Consider the following 21,953-nt stretch of genomic DNA (forward strand, 5'->3'; position numbering starts at 1 on the left):
TAAATGGCATTTAAACTTAAAAACAAATAAATATTTATTATATTTACTTATAATACAATAAACAATCGTATATTTTATTAATTTTTGAAAATATGTTTTTAATTAATAATCATTAATAATAAATATGTGTAATTAGATGTAATTGTAATTGTCAATTAGTTATATATAATCAATGAACATGGTAATTTTGTTAGTAATTTTGATAGTCTACAGTCATATATCTATTATCACTACTACTACTACTACTACCGACACCAATGATGATGATAATGGACTACTTGTTGCTACGACATCGGGCATTGTTAAGGGACATCCCATACCAGATATAGGTGTTAACGAATATCTGGGTATACCGTACGCCGAACCGCCAATCGGTGAACTACGGTTTGCCCGACCGGTTCCACTAAGACGTCCTGAAAAAGTTAGTATTATATACGTTATATAAATTAATAAAATAACTTATTAAACACAAACAATAGGATATTATTGAAGTTAAAGATAAGAGTGAAGGTGTTTGGTGCTATCAAAACGTCAATAAACATATTAAAGCATTTGAATGGTTTAAAGAGGATGAAGACTGTCTACATTTGAACGTTTGGGCCCCCGAACGGGCATATCTGCAAAATGGCAGACCATATAGCAAATTAAAGCCCGTTGTGATCATCTTATTTCCCGGTGGATTCAGTTACGGTTCGGCATATATTGAACAGTCCAATGGCAGTATTTTAGCCACTTATGGCATTGTAGCCGTTTCTTTGAACTATCGTATCGGACCGTTAGGCATGTATATGCTGGACGACGATTCAGGTCCGGGCAATGTTGGATTTTATGACCAAAATTTAGCGTTTAAGTGGGTCAGTATTAGTATTATTTTTATTATTATTGATATTATTTAAAACTCAAATTATAGGTCCAGCAAAACATACGGTCATTCGGTGGTGATCCTAATATGGTAACCATTTACGGTGTTAGCGCCGGTAGTTTTTCAGTGTCCACACACATTGTGTCGCCGTTATCTAGAGGTCTGTTTAAGCGGGCAATTATGAGCAGCGGTGCTCTCATCTGGAATAAAAATAAACCAGTTTTGTCTAAAAAAGCGGCCATGAATTTAACAAGAAAACTGGCCATAAATAACAACTGTCCACTAGACAAACCAATAGCTCCGTGTTTACGGGCCGTTAACAATACATACAATTTGTTGGTCAGATCTTCAACTTTTGTTGTCATTGATTTTACGGTACCGAATGAAAAGACAGAATTTTGTCCGCAACTATTTAACAAAGCGTTAAAATATTTTAACTATAATAGAGGTACGGATAATGTTGAGGAAATTTCAAATAATAATAATATCTAATTACTTCACACACACACACAAACACACACATAGATATCGAGCTGATGGCCGGCAGTACACGAGATGAGGGACCGGCTATATCTGCCGTAACGTTTCCCGATATAATATTACCGGACATGTCGATAGAAAAGTTTGGCCAATTGTTGGAAAGGATGAATGACCAGCACCATGACTTTGATATCGACAAAATTATCAAACATTATACATCAGATATCGACACTTTTAACCATACGGTCAATCGCCGTCGTTTTACCGACATTTACGGCGATGTACTCATGCGTTGTCCGACCTATACGTTTGCCAAACATTTGGCTATGAATGGGGAACGGGTTTATTATTATGATTTTAATTATTTTACCAAATCTAATCCCCAATATGAGTTTTTAGTAAAATCTGGTTTAGTACTTAACGGCAGTCAACACGGCTTGGATGCCGACTTTCATATCGGTGTTCCGCTGAGATATCCAGATAACTATAGCGAAGTTGACAAAAATTTTACCCAATATGTTATGGAAATTTGGACTAATTTTATTAAATTTGGGTACAAATACATTCATATTTTAATTTTCATCTAATAGTCTTTATGTTTACTGTAGTCCAAACCAATGGAGTCTACTTTAGTTAATTACTAAAAAAATTCAATGAAATTATAACACAACTTCTTCTTAAAAATACTGTATTAATTGAAACTACAAAAAAACTTTATAATTATTGATTATTAATAATAATTTATTATAGGATTTATATAATATTTATATTAGATTATATAAAATAACGCAATTATCTAACTAACTTAAACACTATTGACTGTAAGTTATTTACTATTTTTAAACATTAAAAATAGTAGAAAATATTTTTAATTAAGAATTAATTTTACTTTTTTAACTTTTAACTTTTTTAACAAAATATTTATATAAATTTTTTTAATAACTATTTTAACTCTCACTTTTGTCATTAGTTTTGTTGTTGTTGTTTCTGTCTATATTAAATTGATTATATAACTTAACTTATATTTATCAAGTTATCCGGGTGACGATTGGCCAGTTATGTTGGATCCGAGAAAATCAAATGAGCCGACAATAGTCAAAGATATCAATCTTAAGGATAGATCTCATCTATTAGTCAATCCATACGCCGACTCATGTGAAGGCATTTGGAAAGATTACTTTTGGTAGACAATAATTATCAATATAATTAAAAAAAAAAATTAATTAAATATCTAATTTTTATAAAAATAATGATATAATAAATTATTAAAAATCAATATTTATTTTTGATATAAAATATAATCTAAAATAGTTTTAAAAAAATTGATATCAAGATTTTATTTTTAATTTTTTTTTGTTTGTTGAGACGTTTGTTTAAAATTATTGTTTTTTAATATATTAAAATTGAACATAATGTTATTATTGTTTAAAAATGATAATAATAAGCATAATATATAATACATATTACATATATATAAATATATAAAGTTAAAAATATACATATATAAAAAATAACAATAAAAATAGTTTTCTTTTACTTTTAGTTATCGTTAATAGTCATGGACTCAAACACTTGACTTAAAATAATAGTATATAAACTTAGTGACGGACGAAACTGTATTGTTTGGGTAGTATTTTCGGTGCTTTTATCGTTGTCCATATTGATAGCACATCCCTCAGCTGATGGTACCGGTGCCGCCGCTTCTGTTGTCACTGTTGTAGCTATAGTTGAGTTACTTCGGCGGCGACAGAGATGTCCAGCACTTTGATCGCCGCCGTAATCGGACAACACTTTAAAGTCGACCAAACAGTTCATCAAACGGCGAAACTTCAGTTGAGCTGCACTTTCGGTCCGGTATTTCAATAGTAGATATCGTTGAAGTAAATACAGGTATAAGTGCTGATGATATCTATATTATATTGTTAGGACATATGTTATTATATGTATAATTATTTTTAAAAAAAACATTATTAATAATAATTCAATTGACAAAATTCAAGTTAAAGATCATATACTTTATCATATGCTTATGTAGCAAATTAGGTCTGTCCGGATTAAATAATATAATTGCTGTAAGCTATATGAATACAAATATTTAAATATATATTAATTAAATTAATTAATTATTAGTTTTTTTTTAAATTATTAATTACCAAATCTAGTATAACTAAATCCGTGTCCCATTCGCGGCATATTTGATGATAAAATTTACGTGAAAAATGGTAAACATTTGACGGAAAATTTTTTATGGCCTTCATATTGATTATTATGGAATCTTGATTATCCTTTTTATATTTGTTTTTTAATATAAATAAAAAAAATAAGTTTAATTTTCTAAAAAATTTCTAATAATTTGATCTAAATTTATTTAATCAAATTATAGTTTAATAATAATAATGTTAAAATAGTTTGCTAATTAATAAAATTGTAAATTTTGTATATAAAATCTGGCTTAAACTATTGGAAAAATTATTATCAATATATTTTTACTGTATTTTTTACCTACCAGTGCAAATGTCCAGTTATCATCTGTACAGTTATAGTTAGGTACGGATCGCATACAAAACAGATCCACACATCCATACTTGACCAGTGCTATGGCATCTGTTTGACATATACTGGAAAATGCTGTTAACTGTTGACACATTTTGGTCAGTCGTCTCATATGTCGTTCAAATAGATTGGGCGGTCTATAGCCGAATACAATGGTCTGTGTTTGCGATACACGGGGAACGTCGCGAAATATGTTGGCTGCCCGTATCAGCTCCTGTAGCTTAAGACCTTCCAGTTCGTTGAATGTGTTTCGATAGTTGGGTAGTATAGGTCGTTCAACGGTAGGTATGACCGCCACCGACGCAGCCAATGATGATAACTCTTGTGGTGGTAGTAGTAGTAGTGGTTGACGTCCAACAGTGCCGTTGAGCTCATTGTTTGTGGTCACAACTTGATCTGCAATTTCCTGTATCTGTGACTCTATATCAGCCATGATATCCATATCCACTGATATGTCATCGAATAAGTCGGTTATCTCTATTGGTGACGGTATCTCTGGTGTGATATTGTTATCATTGATTATGTCATCAAATATGATATCTGTATCTGTATTGTCATTATCTGATTCTTGTTTATCACTCTTATTATTATCATTATTATCATTAAAACTGTAGTTATTATGATTATTATGAATACTATTAACAGTATCGTTGACAACATTATTAAAGTTATGATTATTATTATGATTATTAAAATTTTTAATAATTTTGTTTAACGAATCAGTATTTTCAGTATTTTCATCGGAAATACTTTTTCTTTTATTTTCTTTTTTCCATTCATTCAATAGTATCCAATCCTAGAGTCAAAAAAAAATCTAGTAATGAAATCTCGTATTTTTATTTTTATAAATAAAAACCAGTTTATCTAATAATACTAATAACATATTAATAAATTATAATTATTATTACTTTTTTCATTCCCATTGCATAACATTTTTTTAATCGACACTTTTTACAATATTTTCGCGTTTGTTTGTCAATATGACAGTTGTTGTTGAATAAACAACTGTACTCCTAATAGTATAATAAATATAATATATTTAATTAATTATTTTCTTAATTATTTATCTCATAATTTTTTTTTTTGAAAGACATAATATTTAAATATTAGAAAATTAATTACAGTATTTGTTCAATAATAATATGATAGTAATAATAATTAAAAATTAGTAATAATAATAAAAAATAATTACCTTTTTTCTAATAGCATTGCGCCTAAAAAATGCTTTACACGATGGACACGATAGTACATCAAAATTGTTGCCTTAAATATAATAATAAAATTAAATGTTTATAAATATTATAAATTATTTTTTAAATTTAATTAATTTACCTAATGCTCTATCGCCACAAATTAAACATTTTTTAATCACATTTTCCATGATATTTATCTTTTATATTTTGTTGTTACAAGTAATTGTAAAACTATTTTTTTATTATTATTATTGTTATTATTATTATTATTAAAATTATTACACTTTTAGGAAATAAAATCTAGTAATAGACATTTATAGCAACTTAAACATCTACTGTATATAAATATAAGACAATATATGCATTATATACCATATATAATGATATAAATTATATTAACAATAATCAACCATTTTTCAAATAACAATATTTTTTATTTACACAATACTAATAAAAATATATATACTATTGTTATCTTAGTACTTGAATTATAGTTAAACAGGTAACTTTATATATTTGAATCAAATTAAAAATATTTTTTTTATTATCAAAAAGTTAATAAATATAATAATAATAAAATTTTAATTGCAATGTAATTTGTATTTATTTAAAAAATAAATTATTTATATTTATTATTTCACTATTTTTTATTTATTTACATAAATTTATTATTATTACACATGTCTTTATAAAATAACTTTTTTAAAAATATTATTATTAATTTTATAGTATACATGCTTGTTTATATGATAAATAATAAAAAAAATATTTGATAAAATTAATGATTATAATATTATCACTATTTCCAATGGTTACATTTAAAAATTATACTTATGACGTATATAAACTTTTATCAAATAATAAATTTTTTTATATACCAAATATTATTATATAATATTTTTATTATAATATTATTTATTATTGTATGCAAATTGCACTTAAAAATATAAAAAGTAAGAATAATAAGTTTTGCAACAAAAATAAATAAATATTTTAAATAATAAATTATTGTTTTGTAAATTTATTGTAAAGTGTATTATTTCAATAACAAAAAAATTATAATATTTATTGAATAAATAATTATATTTATATTAATTAAAAAAAATTATTTGTAAATTTGACTACCGTAATTTTAATTATTGTTTTAATTTTTATTAACTACCGTAATCATAATTTTATTTATATAATAAAATTGTTTTAATTAATATTTTTATAACTATATAAAATAGCTACAACATTATAATACAGCTACAATACATCAATAGATATCATTTTTACTTAACTATTAAAAACAAATACATATTTATCAAATTGTTATTCACATTTTATCATATTGTATGTCAACATCACACCCAATATCGGCTAAACTAATAATAATATAAAGTATTTACACATCATTCAAAAAATAAAAGTTTTGATAAATATTTATATTAATATTTGTTTACTAATAATTTATTTATAAAAAAACCGTTGAAAATAATACTTAGAATTAGTAAAAAATGAATACTTTTTATTTATTAATAACTTTTTAATTTTTGTTAACTATTATATACCGGTATAGTGTTATATAGAGCTAAAAACTAAATTAATCATGTTAATTAAGTATTAATTAATAAAAAATATACAATACATTAATATATTTTTTTTAATAAAATATATAATATAGTAAAATAATAATTTTATTAATTATACAATAATTTAATATTAGTATAAAATTATATGGCTGCAATTAAATCAACAATGCTATAGTAAGTGCCCAATATGAACGCTGCAAAACCAATAGCAACAATACATAAATTTTTAGTAAATAGCAATACACGTGATTTTGAACCTGGATTATATTAATATCAAAAAAAAATTATTGTATAAAATTATAAATAAAATAGTTTTTTTTAAAAAAAGCAACAATAACAAAAACAAACTTTTGCATAATGGCCAAAAACATATTGTATGCAATATAGCTGGTATCAAAATTTGAATTGAACTGCAAAAATAATAATAATAAAGATAATAATAAATTTTATTTTATTGATATTGTAGTGTTTTTTAAATTTTATTTTTTTTATAGAAATTTAAATTGACAATGATACATTATTGTTTATTAAATACATATAAGAAAATATATACCTGCTTGTGAGTGCACCAACTAATGATAATATTATATCAAGGTGAGGTATTAATAATGCCATAGCATCTAGTAGTTTATATATATATATACAATTTAAAAATATTAACTTGATAATTTTTTCTAGGTTAAAAATTAGACATACATGTCAATAGGACGCAAGCTGCTCGAAATATATATTCCATAAAATTAATTGTACCAGTTGATATTTTATTTTCAATAAATCGCTGATTTATTTTGGGCCAAAGCATCTCAATTGGGACATACATTGTAATCGGGTATGTCATCAAAACGGCAAAACCATACATAACCTGTACACTATTGTATACTGGTTCTATAAAACAAATATATTAATAATAATTAATTAATTATACATTACATGTAGATATAAAAAAATAATTATTGTAATAAATCTAACTAAATATTGTTGATATACTTGAATGTTATCTGAATAGTATAGCTATTTTTTTAATTAAAAATAAAACTAACTAACCATTTGGCATTGAAAATGTGACACTGGCTCCTACATCACTACCATATTTTAGATAACCAAACAAACCGAGAAACAAATTCAATGATACAATTATTATGTTAGTTATGTCCACAATGCCGGTGATGGGTCGGGCAAATGCTTTAGGGTTGGCCATTGTTTTGTAAAGTGGCATACCCTTATTATTATTATTATTTTAACAGGGATGTTAGAAACAAAAAATAAATAAAATTTATGTAAATAAATTTATTTATTATTAGTATATTTAAATAAATATTATGCTATTAGTTACATACAATAGATATGCCTTCAAAATTGAATATAGTTGTCACAAAATAGAGTGGAAATTTGGAACCGACCTGTTTTCTGGTACCAATGGTTGTTGGATCAAATTGGACAATATTGTAGAATATAATACCCAAACCGAGCACCTGTAGCAAATTGGCCAGTGTCGATGGTATGGCTAGTATGCGTACATTTTTGATAAACTGTAGCAATGCTATTACTGGCAACAATATGAGCAAGTACATGTCTAGTGACATGGTAAATCCAGTGTTATTGTTGTTGTTGTTGGAGGTATCATTAGCTAGATTGTCGAAAAACTATCAAGATAACAAATAATAATAATAAATATAATAAAAATGTTATTTTTTGTAAAGTTAGTATTTTATATATTATATTTGTAGTTTTTTTTAAATAATTAATAATTTGTAATAAATAATAATATTAATAATAAAATACTTACAGCTTTTAGATTTTCAGCAATAAACAGATAGTATACGGCACAGGCACCCACTTGGCTCAATGTTATGAACAGTGAGGTAACTATCTTAGCCAGGTGCGACCACTTTTTTACCGGTGACCATCCAATTGCCAGAGTATATTCAGCTAGCTATATTTATTATTATTATTATTAAAAATATATATATATAAATATTGTAATAATAAATTATATAAATATTATATGCACTGTCCTACAATACCTGTTCATAATCGGGTATAGGTATTTCCAATTGTTCGCATACATGTTCGCTAACATTGACCAATAGATGAACACAATAGGTAGTTATGATACCGATAACTGGTGTACATATAGCCGCTACTATTAAACCGCCATCACTAGAGAGTAGTGTAACAAAACAAAAAATAATAATATTAATACAAATAGTTAGTAAAATCAATAATATAATCAAATCAATTATTTTTAAATCATACTTAAAAATCACCCACACCTACACACACACCCACCCACCCATACTTACTCAAACGCTTTGGGCATGGATAAAATGCCGCTACCAATTTGACCATTGACCAGGTGCATAAATGCCTCCAAGTTTGTAGTAGTGCCAACCATTGTTTTTTTATCTCTCAATTAGAAAATTGATATTAATTTATCCAGGTTGTTTTCTTCTAATTTTTTTGATTTAGCCAGATCGTTTAGATGTTAGACGTACGTTCGATTTTGAAATGTTTCTGGAAATAGCTTAAACTGCACATAAATAATCGGGTGGGTGGGTGTTTAAATTAATTAAAAAATTAAACAATAAAAATATTGTAAAAAATATTGTATTTTTAAATTTGATTTTTAAATAAATTGTTTATTGTGATTGACAAAAATTATTTATTATTAATAATTAAATATAAATGTTAAAAATAATGAATTTTGCTCTAGACTTATATAGATATATTTTTTTTTAAAAAAACCAAACAATAGACTTAATTGTGTAATAAAATTTAAATTACTTTATTGCCTCAAAATTATTATATTTAGTAGTAGTAGTAGTTTGTTAGTAATAATAGTTAAATCCCTATAATTAAAAAATTAATATATATATAAAATGGGTACAAAATAGCTACACTTGAATATATAAATAAGTACAGTACTAAACTTTATATAAATTAATTGCTGTACTATTACCTAATAATTATGTAATTAAATTGTATATACATTAGACTTAATTTTTATTATTCAATGACAATTGCACTTGTATATTACTAGTACAAAATTTTTCATATCACATGGTGTATTGTGTTATATATTATAATTAAATTTATAAAAATTATTTAAACAAAATAAATATATTTTATAATTTAAAAATTAAATAAATACTATAATATATTTAAAATAGTTTGTTTTCTTAACTGATTTTTTTTAAATGTTACTTAAAAATTAGAAATCAATATTTTTTTAATGATTTGATATAAATTCGATAAAAAAATATTTATAATTAAATCTAAATTTGAAATATTTATTTTCTTATTTTTTTAACAAAAAATAACATAATTTTAAGTATAAAATTAGTTAATCTATATATAAAATGTAATTATAATATTAGGATTTCCGTCTTAATGTAAAGCAAAGTACAATATATAATATTATTTGAGTTATTTGTATTATTTTATTATTATATGTGTTTTTATATTTATTTTTTTATATATTAATCGCGGATTATATTTAGTTTTTTTGAGGCCATTGTAAAGGTATATATCATAAAATTGTTTCATTAACTGTAAATAAATTTTTCTACTTTTGCTATATTATTATTATTATTGTTTGATTTATTAATTTATTTGTATATACTATAAATCCTATTGTACGTCTAGCATATAATACATGTTTGTTAGTTTTATTTCAAAAATAATATTCAATAAACATATTAATATAATTTTTCAATGAAACTAAAAAATACTTTTTTCTATTTAAAAATCAATATAATTTCATTAAATTAAATATTTTTATATATCTATTTTTTGTATTGTTTGATAGTGTATTTACATAAACATAAAATTTTGCTTTACTTAATCAATACAAAATTGTAAGACAAATATTAATCATGATAATAGCGTTTAAGTAATGATTTATTAATGATTTATATTATTATTTTTTTAACAAACATTATAGATTTAAAATATACATATATTTAACTAAAAATACATAAATGTTAGAATTATTCAAAGATTTAGTATTTATATATTAAAATCATAAATGTTTAATTTAATTAGATTATTGTATCATAAAAATAATTAATGATTTAATGAATTAATTAAAAATGAAATCAATAACACTATTAATATTACAACTATTACTAATATTTTATCGATTAATTGGTATAACATTTGGCGGTCTAAAATTGACCACAATCAATAATATTAATAATAATAATAATAATTATCTAAAAACAACACAATCACGATTATATAGATACTATGGCTACTTTATAACCAGTGTGTCGACATTAATCAATTTGTTAATATTATATGGCATTTATCAATTATATAGAAATTCAGATATTATAACAAATAGCCATAAACTTGTAGGCAATAACATTGGTCATTTCAAATTGATTGTTTTGGCTGGTTTTCAAATGAAACTATTAGGCTCTGTATTGGTTACATTAATAATGAACTATTTAAATAGACAACCCGGCTATGATCTAGTTAATATAATTGGTCAACTAATTGTCGAAAATGATCTAGCACAATTGAATAATAATAATAGTAGAAAATCATTTAAGCCAATTATAATGATTATTTATTTTCTACATTTTCTAACAACAATCGTTGCCTATATAATGACTACAATAATGTATTTAAATAACCATTACATTTCAATTATAGGTAATATACATATGTATGTTGAATTATTGTACACATGGATCATACCGTTTAGCACCTGGCTAATTACTGTAGTGTGTTGTAATAGATTGGAAAGACTAACTGATTTAATCTATGATTATAATAGAAATTCTGGTAAACAAATTAATTACTTAAATATATTATAGTTTATAAATTATTATTATTAAAATTAAACGATAATTGTTTTGTATTTTTATTTAAAGGTTCAAAAATTAAAAACAATATGATAAATGAATTTCTAAAATCCAGACAACAGTTTTCAAAGCTCCGGCACATAATTAATGTTATAGACAATAGACATCGATATATAAATATAGTGAATGTATTGAATACAATATTTGTAGTTATGATTCAACTGTATATACTGTTATATATTGAATCAGAAATAGTCGACGGTATCAATAATATTAAATTTCTACTAATATTATGGTGTTTTACATGTCTGTCCCGTTTGGCTGAACTAACCGTTTCGTGTTTGATATGCGGTTCGATTGAGTCGACAGTTGCAAAACTTAACGAATCGTTGGATACATTGAAAGCTAGCAGTTTGTCGGACATGGAGTTCAAGGAACTCATATTGTTTAAGGATATGTTGAGACAGAAACCAATTGGATTTACAATCGGAGGTTTCAGTACTTATAATAAGTCGACATTAATTACGGTTTGTATTTTTTTAAATCTTATAATTATTTAATTAATTTTTTACAATTATATTAATAATGTTTTTTTAAATTATTTTTACAGATATTTACTTTTATGCTTAATTATACAGTAATATTAGTTCAATATAAATAAATTTTTTAATCTTTTTAAATGCAAAAATTATTTATTTTTTAGATTTAATTTAAATTATATCAATTAGTGATTGAATATAATGTAAATTTTGTCGAAAAAATGCAACAAAATAAACTTGTAATTTTATAAAATTAAATTTATATTAATATTCAATTTTTTATTGATTTCTTTCTATTGAATTTAGTAAAAAATTATTAATAATTTTTATTAAACTAATTCATGTATTTAAATATTGTCATAAATCAATATGTTTATCAGTTTAATGTATTTTTATTTTATAAACAATATTTATAATAAATTACTTTAGAATTTTACTTTATTATTAATATATTATTATTATTAAGTTTTATTATACTATATTTAAAACTATTTTTTTTTAATTATTTTTATTAATGTTTTCTATTTAATTAATAAATCAAATATTAGTATTAACTTATAATAATGAAATGTTGTAGAATTAATTTAGTTAAAATTATTTACATTTTAAGAAAATATAATAAACTAAATATGGATTTAAAATTGATTATTATTATTTAGATGATAAAAAAGTAATATAATAATTTACATAAAAAAATCTACAATTTTAGTAAAATTCAAATAAATATTTTAAAAAAAATTAGTTTCAATAACTATATTTTTTAAATTATTTAACTATGAAATTTATTAGTAAACAATTATTAATATATATGAGTTTGTTTATACATCGATTCATTGGCATAACATTTGGTGGCATAAAAATCACTATTAATCATAATGTTATAACATTATCACAATCACGTCTATATAAAATCTATGGTTTATTTATTACAATAATAACAATACTAATTAATTTTATTTTATTAATTGGTATATGTATAGTTTTTAATCTATCTGATCAGGCTAAACAACAAAATAAATTAATGGACGTTAATCATTTTAAACAAATTATCGTAGCTTTATTTATTATGAAATTATTGAATACATTGTTATCAACAATGATAATGTTTGATTTGAATAGTCAAAATGGTTATAAATTAATCAATATTATTATCCAGCTAATAGAAATTAATGGCAAATTTAGGAAAAATTTTCCAAATAATTACATCAAAATACTAGTACTTTATCTAGTACATTTTTTGGCAACATTAACAATGTTTTTGATAACATTAGTACTTTATACTACTGATAAACTAATATCGATTGCTAATATATATTTTTATATTGAAATATTGCAAATGTGGATCATACCGTTTTGTACCTGGCTAATTGCATTGGCATGCTCAAATAATTTGGAAATACTAACACAATTAATCAATGATGAAAATAAAAACTTAGGTAACTTTAATTAAATTAATTAATTATTGATTAAATTGCTTATAAAAATAATTTAATTAATTCTAAAAATTTTGATCAATAAATATTATTTAAAAAAAAAATTCACTATTAATAATTAATTTTTGATGTTTTTTAGTTTTCAAAATTAATAGCAACAAATTGGTGAATAAGATTTCAACAATTAAAAATCAATTTTGTAATCTCCGATATCTAATAAATGTAGTCAACGATAGACATCAATATATAAATATATTAAACATATTGTACACAATAACTGCAGTTATGTTTCAAATATATATTTTGATATTTATTGAAAGAGAAATGTCATACGGTTTACAAAAACATAGATTTATAGTAATATTTTGGTGTTTTTCATGTCTGTCCCGTTTGTCTGAACTAATCATTTCGTGTCTAATATGCGGTTCAATTGAATCAAAAGCGGCAAAACTTAACGAAGCGTTGGACACATTGAAAGCAAACAGTTTGTCGGATATGGAGTACAGGGAACTCATATTTTTTAAGGATGTGTTGAAACAAAACACGATTGTATTTTCAATCGGAGGTTTCGGTATCTATAATAAATCAACTTTAATTGCGGTATTTATTTAAATAATAATAATTAACATCATAATATAAGTTTTATTTTTATTTATTTATTTTAAAAAAAGTAATTTTTTATTTTTAATTATTTTCAGATATTTACATTTATGCTTAATTATACAGTCATATTGCTTCAAAGCAGATAAATATTAATAAATAAATTATTTATAATTTGATTTTTTAATTTGAATATCTTAACTAGATTATCTAATACTATTAACTATATATTAATTATATTATGTATAACTATTAACAACTATTAACTTTGTAGTATTGATATGTGGTATATTGAACTTTTTTCAATAATAATAATAATAATATGATACTATAATTATTAATATTTTATGAATAGTCTAAAAAAGCAGAAATTATTTATAATCAATTAAATCTATTTATAAGTTAATTAAATTATTTATATTAAAAAAATATAAATATAAACTTAAAATTATAAATATTTTTATTATACACATACAATGTAGATAAAATTGATTTTGCTAAATACAGTAGTAATCAAATATAAAGTTAAAATGTTTATAATGTTATTAATTAAATAAAAACACAACAACAACAAAAAAAACTTAATCAACAAATTAAAACTAATATTTATTTTTATTTAATAAAAAAAATACTAACAATTTTCTTTATCTTTCTTATCCATAAAATTGATTTTTATTATCAGTTGGTATTAAATGACTTTTTTCGCAATCATTAGTAATAGTTATCTGTTGTTGTTTACGTAAGTCAGCCGTATCTTCAAATGTTTCGGGAAGTTGTCTGTTATGAGTTTCCGGTAGATTCATGGCCAACAAACAGCATCCGAGTGCCAATAGTCCGCAGGCTATTAGTGGCATGTTTTGGCCAAACGATGACTTTTTAGTGTGTTTTTAATAAGTAAAAAAATAATATTTCATTTAAAGTTAATATCAACTGAAAAATACTACTAATTAATAATAATAATAAATGTATTACAAGTTCAATGAGATGTGGAGCTATGATACCACCAATCCTTGAAAATGTTTGAAAAACGCCGACTGATGTACTCCTGATTGGCGTCGGATAGATCTCAGCCGTATATATATACAACAGTGTATAGGAAGCCGAGATCATACATTTACCTAAAATAGCTACCAGTGTGACCAGTTGGCTGTCGTGCGGTATGACTACAGCAGTCAAACACGACACACCCGCCATCAATGATAGCAAAAATAATACTTTTTTCCGACCAAAATAGTTAAGCATTACTGTTACCATAATATTGGCCGGTATGTCGATGGCTGCTATGGCGGCCAGTGTTAGATAGGTATTGGTGCCCAGATTTTGCGATTGAAACGACAGTCCATAGTATATCATTGAGACGATAACCCTAAACATAAAAAACATAATAATTATTTTTTTGTAGTTAAAATTATTTATTAAACTTAAAAAAATTGCTAATATATATCATATATATACCAAATAAATAATAAGCTAAATGTCCAAAAGCGGACCGTTTTGTTTGTAAACATACAAAATGGGCCATAGGTTTGAATGTCACACGATTTTTGTGAGAAATCGGTTGAATCGTTTAGTATTTTCTTCAACAACAAAAAAAAACATAAATTTTTAATTAATAAATTTAGTATTTTTTTAAATAACTACAAAAAAATATTTGTTTTTTTTTTGGTTTGATAGACAGGAAACACCTACAGAATCACAAAATTCAGATTCATTTAATTGAATACCATTCCAATGGGCAGCCCTTCTCAATACATTCAATGCACTGTCAACTTTGCCGTTTGATAGCTGCCATCGAAACGATTCGGGGAATAGCCTACAAAAAAATTATTGTATTACTTGATATATTAATATTTAATTATTATACTTATAATAATAATATTATTATTTAGAAAATATAAATAAAGTATATATATAAAAAAATTATATATATATATATATAAATAACTACCATATTAAGGGCAATAATAGGGCAGCAGGTATTGCAATCATAAATTGTAGGTCACGCCACTGGCGGACATAATAAGCGGTCAGACATAATAGTATAGTTCCCGTTGAATAGATTACTTGTTGAAAGTTTACACAAAGTACACGATATTTGTCGCCAATAAGTTCAACACCTGATTATTGATTTCATGATAATAATAACAATAATAACAATAATAATAATTTATAATATTTAGATAATTGATAAATATCTGATTTATTACCAATAATAAATGCTGACTGACTCATGCCAGACGCGCTCAGGGCGGTCAGTGCCGTCAATATAGTAAACACTATTAGATTGGGTGAAAATGCTATTGCAATTGTGGTTATCAAACAAATAACCGGTGCAATAGTGAACGGAGCCTTTCGACCATATCTTATGTATTAAAATTTAAATTATTGTTATTTAATTATTTAACTATTATTATTATGTGTCTATATTTTGTGTGTATGTAGGTGTGTGTATGTGTTTTAATACCTGTCCGATAATAGGCCAAAAATTAGGTTTCCTAACAGTACACCAATCATTAGACCGGACTGACTAAGCGGTAGTTTCCATGAATTGTCGCAAACAATGTCCCACTAATACAAAATAAAATAATAGTAATGAATGAATGAATTGATTAATTTTATTAATTTTAATGTAATATATTTATAAAAAAAAATTAAAATAGTTATACTTCTGTAACAATTGTTGAATGAAACTCTCTTTTATCGTAAACATAATGATCACAGTTTTCGGTTGAAATTTTTGAAAACCATTTATTATCACAAAAATTTTTATTATTATTATTAATATTATTATTGACTAATGTATCATTTTGATACTTTATTATTGAATATCGACGACATTGTTTAAATTGTTCAGGTATTGAAAATGTATTATTTAATAAAAAAATTTCTTGCAATTTTGTATTATTATTATTATTGTATTCACATTCACTAATAAGACATCTAATATTATATAAATAATATAAATAATTAATTATATTTTTTTATTAAAATAAATAAATAAATTGATTTGGATATACCTGTGATCAGGAGTTCCGCTGATAAATACAGTCGACATTAGCAGAAACCCGGCGTTCAGCACCGGTATGCATGTTATTATAAATATAAATAACTGATAATTACCAAATTGACCCAATTGTTTGATCGCTATGTTTGCGTCAATTTTCATTATTTTATTATTTTTTTTTTTGTAAAAAATAAATAATAATAGTGAATATACTAATATCAGTTTATATGGAAATAAATAACATAATATATAATTTAATATAATAATTATAATTATAATAATCAAACATGTTATTTATAAAAACAATTTGTAACTAAAAATTTTAAATATATATATATATAACTAATTAACTAATTAACTAATTAACTAATTAACTAATTAATTAATATTAATATTTAAATCAATTTACTTTGAAAAATGATATACAATATATCTATATTTATATATACTGTATATTTGTTTTATCATTATTATTGATCATTTCATGTGATGTTTAATCTAATTAAGCAATTGATTCATGTGTTTAGGAGTAAATGTTTTAAATATTTTTTAGTTTTTTTTGTTTGAGAATATTATTGAATGAAAACTATTGAATACATTTTTTTATTCAACAATAAATATTAGTCAACCCTTTAACCACAATATTTTAAATAACAGAAAAAAATGATTAACCAATTTGTTGTTGTGTTTATATTTAGTAAATTAAATAAATAAAATATTTTTTTATGTTATGTATCTATACAGACAATATTTATAATAAATTTGGATTAAACCAGTAATTATATAAATATATACATAAAGATATCGTTTAAAATACTAATTATAAAAATAAATATTTTTATTTCAAAAAAAATTGTTTGTTAGAAAAAAAAAGTTTTCACTATTATTTCATCTAAATTTGACTAAATTATTATAATATAATAGTTTAATCATAAGTTAAATATTTTGCTTATTTTATAAACACAATTAAAAGTTTATTTATTACATTATCATCATAATGTTTATGATTATTTTATTTTTTTAACATTATATAATAAATATATAACTAAAATTATTTTTAATTATAACCTTTTATATAGAAATTATTTAAACATTCAATATTAAAAATTTGTTTATAACTTAAAATTATTTATTTTTAGTATAATATTTTATTTAAGAGATAAACTGTTAATAACAAATGTCTGTTTTGCATAAATGATTAAATGTTTTGATAAAATAACAAATAAAAATAAAAATATATTTTATCATCTCATAGATTGCTAACATAATTACTTGACACACATTATAAGATCTATTTAACTGTTTTTATACAGTATTTATAAATATATATATATATATATAATATAAATCTAGTTTAAATGATTACATATATTTAAATATAAAAAAATTTTGTTATTATTTTTATTAATAAATACAACTGTTTCTTATAATATTAATGAATAACTATTATTTGCTAAAATATTTTTATATTAAATTATTATATCAATATTAGTAAGTTATTTTATTTAATAACAGTTTAATATTTATATATTTAAATTTTATTATACAAAAATATAGCTTAAAATTAAGTTGTTATTTATTATAACAGCAAACAATAATAAATAATATTCAATATTATTATTTGATTTATTTAAATTATATTTATTTTAATTTATTTACAATTTGACATTTAATTTTTTTTTGATTTTATTACAATAATAAAATATAATCTATTTTTATATATTTATAAACTACTGTATATAAAACTTATAATGTAAATGTTTATGTTTCCATTGAAACCTAGTAACACTAATGTAAATAATTAGCATTTATATGATATTTATTTAATAAACTATAAATTAATAGCTATTATTATTTTAGTTATCTTTCTATTTTCTAAATAATTTAGTGGATTATTATTTTCTAAACTAATTTTTTAAATATATATTTTATGTCACATTTAATATATATAAAACATACAGTATTTTGAAAAAATAATTTTTTTTTAAATAACACAATTATGACATCTATTATTATATTTATATCACAACTATTTCTGATAATATATCGTTTAATAGGCATTACATTTGGCGGCTTAAAATGTCCTAGTGCCAATAAAAATAGTAATCATGCTAAATTACCGCAATCTATTTACTATAGATACTATGGCTATTTTATTACGATGTTAGTTACATTAATGAATTTATTTATGGTAGTTACTATAGGGTTTATGTACACTAGAAGTTATCATGGTGATTTTTCTAAGAATATTGTGGACCAATTAAAAACAACCACAATTATGGGCGTATTAATGAAAATGTTGAACACCCTATTAAGTTTAATCACCTTGATCTATTTGAATAGTCACGATGGAGGTTACAAATTTGTCCAATTAATTGTACAATTGATCCAGTATGAATTGAAATTGAACCAGGTGGTCAAATTGAAACCCTATTTGCCAGCAATAGCATTCTACCTGGCTTATTTTGTCACAACTATCACCCTGTTCATTATAACTACCGTAAACTATTTCAACTACAATTTGCAAATTATTATAATTAATATACACTTATATGTCGACCTATTATACAAAATGGTTATACCGTTTGGCATGTGGTTAGTATCGATTAGCAGTTCAAATATATTGGATATTATTATCAATCTAATCAATAAACACCGTTATCTTCAATATGGTATAAAACAAGCTAGATACTATTTTTATTTTTAATATTTTTGATTGTTATTCTAGTAATTTAAAAAATAATATTTTTTATTAATAATTATTAATTTTTTTAGATACAAACAAAACAATAATTCAAATTTTAGAGTTTAAAACTTTGTTTTGTAAGATCCGGCATATAATTAATATACTGAACGATAGTCATCGATATATAAATATACTAAACGTATTGAACACAATATTTGCTGTAATGTTTCAAATATATATTACTATATTTGTTGAAACAAAACTAGTGGACGGATCCAAAAATTTTAAACCAATTTTCATATTATTTTGTTTTACATGTGTGTCCTGTTTGGCTGAACTAATCATTTCGTGTCTGATATGCTGTTCGGTTGAGTCAAAAGCCAAACAACTGAACCAAACGTTGGATACATTAAGAGCCGACAGTTTGACGGATATGGAGTACAGGGAACTCATATTGTTTAAGGATGTGTTGAGACAAAAATCAATTGGTTTTACAATCGGAGGTTTCGGTGTATATAATAAATCCACTTTAATTACGGTATAATAAAGTATTTATGGTTTAATAGTAATAGTATTCATATTTTTTTAATATTTAATAATATTAATTATTAAAATAATAATACTAATTAAATTTTTTTTTAAAATTAATCAATAATTTAACTTTGTTTTTCTATAGATTTTTACATTTATGCTTAATTATACAGTTATTTTGCTACAAACAAATAAGTAAATATTTGAATACCGGTAAATTAATAAATATAATTATTATTATTTGTGTTTAATTATTTTAATGTATAAATTTTATATTACTTTACAATATTATTTTTTAAAAATTTATTTTATACACTAAATGAAAAAATGTGTTAATATTTGTTTTTGCATATTGTATATTTTTAATTTATTAAAATAAATTAATATTAATAAAATCATATGACTGGAATTATACCTTTATTTATTTTATTATAAATTATTTTTAGTTTACTTATAATACATATTGACATTTATATCTAACTATACTTTTATAATAAAATAATAATAGTTTTATATTTCTAATAAATAATTATTTTTATTCAACTTATTTAGGTGTTTATATTATTAATATTCGTAAGTATATTTTTTATTATATAAATATGCATATATTATTAATAATAATACTGAATCTATTAATCTTATTACTGATTTTTTTAGTATATTATCTTGTTATTTATGCATTAATAGTATTATACAGTATTATATTAATTAAATATTGTTATTTTTGTTAAATAAATATTTATTACATATTACTATAATTATTTAATAAAATATTTTAATAAAAAAAAACATTAATTTTATTAAAGAATTTTAATAATAAAATAAATTATATTTCATATTGATATATATAAATATATATGGTCTAAACAGTTATTATACTAAATAGTTTAAGTAATACTATTAACTATTTAATATCTAATGTTAAATTATTATTTTGATTTGATTTGATTAAGTATTATTATAATTTAGAAAAAAACAATTTATAAAACTCATGGATTATATAAATGTACATGCTAAATCATTTATCAAGTTTAACATATGGATACTACGATTACAATTAACAACGTTAGGTGGCCTAGATCTAAACAATCATGGTACACTAGGAGTATATCGTAGTAAATTTTGGCAGTCTATTAGCTGGCTAATATTTTTAGCACACTTGCTATTAATTAGTCCAATTGTAATTATTCTACCATGGTACGATAGCAATTTACGACAGATAATTAGTAAAGTACTAAAACATTTTAAATGGATTTTGATGACAATGAGCATAAGTACTAAACTACAAAAATTATGTATCGTTTACATGATAAATGTTCAAGGTTATCAAATTGTGTCGACTGTAGTAGCATTCATTGAAAAACTACCCAGATTAAAGCGACAATTCAATTGGTTCATGATCATTTTATTGTTAGTATGGTGGATACACAATGCAATACTTTTTGGTTTGTTCATATTTACCTTGATCAATTTGACTAATATTTCCCACAATTGGTATCCGATAGTAAACACAATAGACAATTCATATACAATATATTGTAGATGGTTGATCCCAGTTATTACATGGATAATATCGTTAATTGCCATAAAATACATTGATTATATAACTATTAATTTGAATAATATTATCGAAAATAAAAATAGTAACAAAATTTTTTTTTATGAAAATTTAAATATCAATATAAAT

At 22.7% G+C, this 21,953-nt stretch overlaps 4 protein-coding genes across 4 annotated transcripts; 1 reads left to right on the plus strand and 3 right to left on the minus strand.

Moving 5' to 3' along the window:
- Nucleotides 1–128: 128 nt before the first annotated feature.
- LOC128963733 (cholinesterase 1-like) lies at nucleotides 129–2,529 on the plus strand. The gene is made up of 5 exons (XM_054310246.1): nucleotides 129–421; nucleotides 480–854; nucleotides 911–1,310; nucleotides 1,388–1,895; nucleotides 2,376–2,529. The coding sequence occupies exons 1-5, from the start codon at nucleotides 173–175 to the stop codon at nucleotides 2,527–2,529; spliced, it is 1,686 nt and encodes a 561-aa protein (XP_054166221.1). The 5' UTR covers nucleotides 129–172.
- Nucleotides 2,530–2,881: 352 nt separating this feature from the next.
- LOC128963734 (nuclear hormone receptor HR96-like) lies at nucleotides 2,882–4,505 on the minus strand. The gene is made up of 4 exons (XM_054310247.1): nucleotides 3,849–4,505; nucleotides 3,496–3,627; nucleotides 3,358–3,419; nucleotides 2,882–3,251 (listed from the first exon to the last, which is right to left on the minus strand). Exons 1-4 carry the CDS (start codon nucleotides 4,335–4,337, stop codon nucleotides 2,882–2,884), a joined length of 1,053 nt encoding a protein of 350 aa, XP_054166222.1. The 5' UTR covers nucleotides 4,338–4,505.
- A 2,298-nt stretch (nucleotides 4,506–6,803) lies between these two features.
- On the minus strand, nucleotides 6,804–9,285 carry LOC128963735 (proton-coupled amino acid transporter 1-like). The gene is made up of 9 exons (XM_054310248.1): nucleotides 8,966–9,285; nucleotides 8,687–8,822; nucleotides 8,449–8,595; nucleotides 8,000–8,305; nucleotides 7,707–7,881; nucleotides 7,359–7,547; nucleotides 7,216–7,282; nucleotides 7,011–7,072; nucleotides 6,804–6,919 (listed from the first exon to the last, which is right to left on the minus strand). Exons 1-9 carry the CDS (start codon nucleotides 9,055–9,057, stop codon nucleotides 6,804–6,806), a joined length of 1,290 nt encoding a protein of 429 aa, XP_054166223.1. The 5' UTR covers nucleotides 9,058–9,285.
- Nucleotides 9,286–14,698: 5,413 nt separating this feature from the next.
- LOC128963736 (organic cation transporter protein-like) lies at nucleotides 14,699–20,188 on the minus strand. The gene is made up of 9 exons (XM_054310250.1): nucleotides 20,051–20,188; nucleotides 16,712–16,777; nucleotides 16,510–16,613; nucleotides 16,253–16,407; nucleotides 15,994–16,162; nucleotides 15,735–15,858; nucleotides 15,501–15,622; nucleotides 15,018–15,411; nucleotides 14,699–14,917 (listed from the first exon to the last, which is right to left on the minus strand). Exons 1-9 carry the CDS (start codon nucleotides 20,186–20,188, stop codon nucleotides 14,699–14,701), a joined length of 1,491 nt encoding a protein of 496 aa, XP_054166225.1.
- Nucleotides 20,189–21,953: the final 1,765 nt, after the last annotated feature.

The sequence above is a fragment of the Oppia nitens genome, unplaced genomic scaffold (genome assembly GCF_028296485.1).
Source record: "Oppia nitens isolate AA-2021 unplaced genomic scaffold, nextdenovo-longstitch-racon4-pilon3 scaffold7_pilon_pilon_pilon, whole genome shotgun sequence".
NCBI classification, from domain to species: domain Eukaryota; kingdom Metazoa; phylum Arthropoda; class Arachnida; order Sarcoptiformes; family Oppiidae; genus Oppia; species Oppia nitens.